Source organism: Trachymyrmex cornetzi, unplaced genomic scaffold (assembly GCF_001594075.2).
Source record: "Trachymyrmex cornetzi isolate Tcor2-1 unplaced genomic scaffold, Tcor1.1 scaffold24, whole genome shotgun sequence".
NCBI lineage: Eukaryota > Metazoa > Arthropoda > Insecta > Hymenoptera > Formicidae > Trachymyrmex > Trachymyrmex cornetzi.
Genome location: NW_017297060.1, coordinates 1,510,087 through 1,516,325, shown reverse-complemented (window position 1 = coordinate 1,516,325; position 6,239 = coordinate 1,510,087). Strand labels below are relative to the sequence as shown.

Genomic DNA, 6,239 nt, shown 5'->3' with positions numbered 1-6,239 from the left:
TATAAATTTTATTTAGTTATCATTGCTGTTTTCCGTGATTTAAATCTATTAATTATATTTTATGATAAATAACCCCACACAGATCTTATGGAAAATAAGTTTTGATCAAATTGCTTTAAATTTTAATATTTTGTAACTTATGTCAAGCTGATTAAAATTCTTTACGGGCACAAACCTCCAAATGTCTTAGTTTTTGCTTTAGGTTCTTCGGAAAGTCTATATTTTATATGAAAAAGTTATATTTTATACAAAAAATTGAAATAAATCTTGTTTACTACACTTGTACATGTACCAATGTTTATGATTTTAGTTTTGCGCCCATTTCTCAAAATTATCCGGAACGAATGACGTGTACGTGACAGGCGTTTCATTCCTTTGAGATGCTTTATTTACATGAGTCTCCTTGCTTCTCACAGAGTGCTTGATTTTCTTTAATCTCCTTGCCTTTTTGGAATTAAAAAAGAAAATAGAGCTTTTTTCAGGATGTTTTATATCGTAATAATATTTTTCAAAATATTAAAAAATATAATATCTTTTTCGTGATATTATGTCCGACAGTTTTTTCCGTGACATTTGTATATATATATACAATATATATCCATGATATATTAGACAGTATTTATAATTAATGTTAATAAAAAAAAATTTGTTTGAATTATTTTTTCGTACAAGCTATGATGATCTTCCAAAGATCCTGGAGCAAAAACTAAGACATTTGGAGGTTTTTACCTATATGGACTTTTAATCAACTTCACATGAATTACAAAATATTTAAATTTGAAACAATTTGATTCAAAATCCATTTCCCATAAGATTTGTGCGGGGTTCTTTATCTATGTTATATTTTATGAAAAATTCATAAAGATGAAAGCATTAAAAATTAAACTAGATTTTAAAGTAGTCAAAAGCGGGTAATTCTGCTGGCACCTTCGTCTTCCTGATCCTTTTCGTCTTCTTCTTCTTCTTCTTCATTCTCTTCTTCTTCATCAATTTTTCGTTCCCTTAGTATATTCGTTGGGCTAGTGTATCTTATGGAATACATTTCGATGTGTTGTCTAGAGACAGGTGAAGAATTATCTCTATTACAAGTGGTTTCTGTGTTGCTTCTCTCTTCCAAACTTATTCTCTGAAATTTATAGATTTTTGGCTTCGCGTAAATGACATTATTTGTTGCTAAAAACTGAAAATTAAAAAAATTTTCCAAATTAAGGATGTACATACGTCTGACGGAATTTTGTAAAATAATTTTTATACAATTCAATTGTTAACATTATTATATTCTAATTATATTATCTTCTAATATACATAAATTGCATTTATATTGAGCATATTAGGAAAACAGTGTTTTTTTTATTTATTATCTGTTTATAAAAAGTATATATCTGATTAATCCTTTACGGCTTAATAAATATTCACCTCCGTGTTCTCGACGTACATTCGCAGGGTAACGTAAGCAGCGTCAATTTCCTTCATTTTCGCGTAACATTCGTAATTATTATATGTAGGCATTTCGTAGTGATTTGGACTTCTGCATCTCTTGAAGTATTTTGAGTTTGAACTTAAATTACCATAGTAATTTGAATATGCTGATGGCATTCGCAAAATCTGACTTTCTCGAGCAGGATAAACATAATCGTGGGAAGAACATGACTGCAAACGCAGTTCCTTTATTATTAAAAAAAAATTAAATTCTTTTAACAATAAATTTAATTAGTTTACATAATATGTTTAACAATAAATTTAATTAGTTTACATAATATGATAAAAATATTATTTAAGAGAATTAATTAATTATATTTATAATTAAAATTATAATAATTAATAACGCACTTTATCAAAAACAATATTAGTATCAAAAATTCATTATTACTTTAATAATTAACCCTTTGGCCTAAAACCACGAGTGAGATTCGTGGTAAGGAATTTGGTAAGTGAGACTCGTGGTAAGGAGTCTGACTCGTGCTTATTGTTTATACACCAAATTACTTACCACGAGTCTCACTCGTGATTGTAGGCCAAAGGGTTAAGACTTCTGAGTAGTCACCACAACCATATTAAATCGTGACGTCAAAGCGAGAAATGACACATTAATTTTTATTGCGTGCAATTTGTAAATAAAGATAATTTGGATAAAACAAAATGTTGAGATCGCTTTAAAACAATTGCAAAAATGAACGAAAACTATTCTTATCCCTCTGATCAATAAATAATCGATAAAAGATACTTGAAGTTCTTTTATTCAATGCGTAGTCTATTTTCACTTACACGAACCTTTTATCACTTTTTTACGATTATTTACTGATTGTCAGAGAGATAAGCATAGTTTTCGTCCATTTATACAAATATTTTAAAGTGATCTCATCATTTTGTTTTATCCAAATTGTTTTTGTTTACAAATGGCACAACAAAAATTAACGTCTCGCTTCTGACGTCACGATTCAATATGACTGTAGTGACTATTCACGAGCCTTAATCAAGAGGAAATATAGAACATTGAAAATGGGTAGAAAATATGTAGCGTTCTAACCTGCCTGATAATTGTATTAACAGTCGAATCGGTTAGTAGGTTGACAGGATCGAATCTTTGTCCTAAATTTTTCCTTTTGGGTGTGCGCATAATATAATATATCCTTGATATATTAAGACACCGAAAATGATTAAATAAGCCGTAGCAACTGTACCGAAGAAAATGACTGCGTCACGATTTTCCGATTGCATCAACATGAAGCAAGTCAACCATACTATAATACCCATATTATTAGAAGACCAATAGAAGTTCTGAAGAAGTATTTTTCTTCGTGGTAATTATGTTGTATTTGGATAATGAAGTAGCAAGTGACGAACAATGCAATTAATAAAAATATATCGTATCCTGGAAACATACAATATTTTAATTATAATTTTTTAACAAGAAAAACAATACTATAAGACAATCCTTGTAGAAAAATACTACTTTAAAAAATTCAGATATTAATGAAAAATTAATAAGCAATCCAGTCAAAATACCTAGTAACGCGATAAAAATAAGACTCCTGATGACGACAGCTGAGTTCGTTGTGCTCAGAACGAAATACATAACCGACATGGCGATTTGCACGCCGTATGCCAAGAGCGCCATAAGACTCTGTAAATATCCATTAATGTGAATAAAAACACCGCCTGTGGACAAGGTTAAAAAGAGTGCTCTCGAGAGCATGATTGAGAATATGAGGCCGAATCGGGCCGAATGCGAGAGTGGTGAGAAGGATCTTCCAAGCGTTCAGGTTTTCCGTACCGAAATAATCGTCTGTCACGCAGAAGGGCAGTGCCGTCAGTAGGATAAATAGGTTGACCAGGACGAGGACAATTGTGAAGACCAAATTGCCATGAAGAATTTCCTTGGTCGTGATATGATATAGACATTAAAAATCATCATGATGCAGCACACAAGAATACCACATATGATGACAATCAAGAAAACAGGAACATAGAAGCTATTTTTTAGAACATTTTTGCCAACGACATCTACTGAAATGTCAAAAATAATCGATACATTATAGACAAGCGATATTAATCTCTCGAAAAATAATGCGTATGTAGAGTTTAAAAATTTGTAATAATTATAATTCCAATAGAGATTTGTAGGCATAATATTTTAGATAAATTTTTAGATAAACATTATAATAAAAGACGAAAACTAGAATTTAATATTTATACACAGAAAAAACGATTTTGTGCTGAACAATCTAAAAATAAATAAATAAATACATACAGATGAAGTATTTAAAAATAAATAAACAAATAAATACAGATCTGAAAATAATTTTATTTTGATCAAAATAACTAGGATCTATAATCTCACAAGCATGATAAGCAATGCTGTAAAAAGTTTTGACATTTTAGCAATCAGTTTGAATGATCTGTATAATTATTTTGATGGTCTAATAAAATTATTTTCATATCTGTATCTGTAGCTAAATTTTTAGATACTTTAGTAAAACCGTTCGTGTAGTTATACGTTGCAAGATTATTTGATAGCAATTCGATGTGAGTGACTCGTGTAATTTTGTACTCATAGTAATTACATTTATATCATTTTTACCTTTTGTATCGCGACTCTGAAAATTTGTGCAGTTTTCACAATTCTTAATGAGATGCTCCAGACAGATCCCTGGCATTTCGAATATCGTCCTCTTCGGGAGAACGCGTAGCTTGGGCATTTCGATCTCGTAAAGAGCGACGTCGATAAACTCGTGCTGTATTTTCGTAATGACCACGTATTTCAGCAAGTGTGATTCCGGTTGCATGTGAAGATGCTTGTAGACATCAAAATCACGAATTTCCCGTTGCGATTCTAATGTCTGCGATTCTAATGTCTGGGGATTGCGTCATGATGCTACTCTCCTCGTCGATAGAGCAGTTTCTCTTGCGGAAATCCTGGAAGACTTCCGCCAACTTGATGACAGCCTTCTCAACGTCGAGAAGATACGGAGAGTGGTTTGCTAAGTTGTTGCAGTTCTCCAGGAATTCACCCGCGCTTGAGAACTCGCCAAGATCGAAACGAGAAATTTCCGGTTTAATGACATACGATTCGGATGGTATGAGGTCTGGAAAGTTGAAGATATTGTTGGTATGCTAAATTTAGATTAATATCTCTCTCATTTAAATTTCGGCTTACTGTTAAATATATTGGTAATATAATAAGTTATCAAAACTAAATTTCTAGAAAAAAAGATTATATGAATCTTTTTTTTATAGAAACTTAGTAAAAAACATTTATATAAAATAATATAATATCCTATAGGACCGTATATGTGAAAACACAAATTGTAGAAATGAATGCCCTAAACGGTTTAGCTGGATTTTAAATGTTGTATGAGTCTGTGAATTTATATATATACGTATATGTAGTCCTTTGAAATGCGCGCCGAAATGATGCTTCGGTCTTGAAACGCTTACTCTACTAAACTACCGCAGTAATATCACGAGTTAAATTAACTAACAATTTTGATGCTTCTTTCGCATCTTAGAATGATCTTAATAATGCTGAGTGATATATTAAAATATGACATATTAGTAAATAATTAATTCTTATTGCGAAAAATATTACCTCGGCCGGGAATCAAACCCGGATCTCTTGCATTCCGTCCGAGTATATATAAAACGCGTATATGAAACATGAACAGATTTCCATTTTAATTTTGCACAGATTTTGTAAGAATTCCTTGTTGCATTAGATTCACGTGAGTTAATTTAACTAATGGTTGTAGCAATATCGATTAACTATATAATCGTAGTTTAACCACCTCTTTGTTTCGTTTTAACTTCAATTCTGGACAGAAACAAAAGGCCGCTCAAACTAAGGTTAAAGTTAAACGATGTTGGCGAAACTGTTTCTTAACTTTCAATTACCACAGCTTGGATAATGTATCTGCTATTACGAACACAACTTGACATCAATATTTAATGTAATGTAATAGTTAATATTAATTTAGATTGCTATTTCTATGTTCACAAGAGACAATTGTTGCATTAAAATTATGAAGACATTAGATAAATACTCCCACTAGCCCGATTCCCATCAGTCCTTTCCACTTTTATATTTGATTAGATAAATAGTTTTTCTTTTATTATACTATAAAATATAAAGAGAGACGTTTGACTTTATAAAATATATCATCGCAGAAATCAAACTATTATTCCTTAACAATTTCTCCATTATCCATGGATACTTAAATTTACTTGCCGTTAATATCTGAATTATCAAGCGGCAGCAGAAACCATATTTCTCCGAAATTTCTCGATTTCTTATTCTCTTCCAGTCATCGTTGCACGTCATTTCTCTTACCGATTGCGACTATCACCATTTCCGTGACGTTCGCATACCTGTCACCGTTGACATGCCTGTCACTTCGTTTCACGCACACACCAGCATCCTTGATAACTTCTAGGAAATCATCGAGAACAGAATCCGTGTTGGCGTGGACCAGATCGACGATCTTATACTTGGTGCTCAGATAATGCGCCAGGATATTGATTATGGGCACTGTGAAATCTCGTTCCTCGTAGATGCCGATTGGCAAACCGTTGTAACTGAGAAGATACTCCATCATGGGTCCATATTGGGATAGCATCAATATACCCATCTCATAATCCGGCGCGCAACTTTGCTCAACCACTACTCGCAAAACTTGTCTAAACACTATAATCCTATCATGACACGTGTCGAAGATTCTTAGTCCTGTGTAATTTAATATACA

General features: G+C 31.9%; 1 protein-coding gene across 1 annotated transcript in view; it reads right to left on the bottom strand.

Moving 5' to 3' along the window:
* Positions 1-814: 814 nt before the first annotated feature.
* Positions 815-6,239, bottom strand: part of boss (G protein coupled receptor bride of sevenless) — a 14,215-nt gene continuing 8,790 nt past the window's right edge. Inside the window, 11 exon segments of the mRNA XM_018507417.1 lie at positions 815-1,180; positions 1,417-1,650; positions 2,528-2,638; positions 2,641-2,745; positions 2,748-2,872; positions 3,007-3,226; positions 3,228-3,401; positions 3,404-3,507; positions 4,082-4,355; positions 4,357-4,586; positions 5,828-6,226. Of these exon segments, the coding sequence (XP_018362919.1) occupies positions 902-1,180; positions 1,417-1,650; positions 2,528-2,638; positions 2,641-2,745; positions 2,748-2,872; positions 3,007-3,226; positions 3,228-3,401; positions 3,404-3,507; positions 4,082-4,355; positions 4,357-4,586; positions 5,828-6,226 (2,255 nt within the window). The 3' untranslated portion in view covers positions 815-901.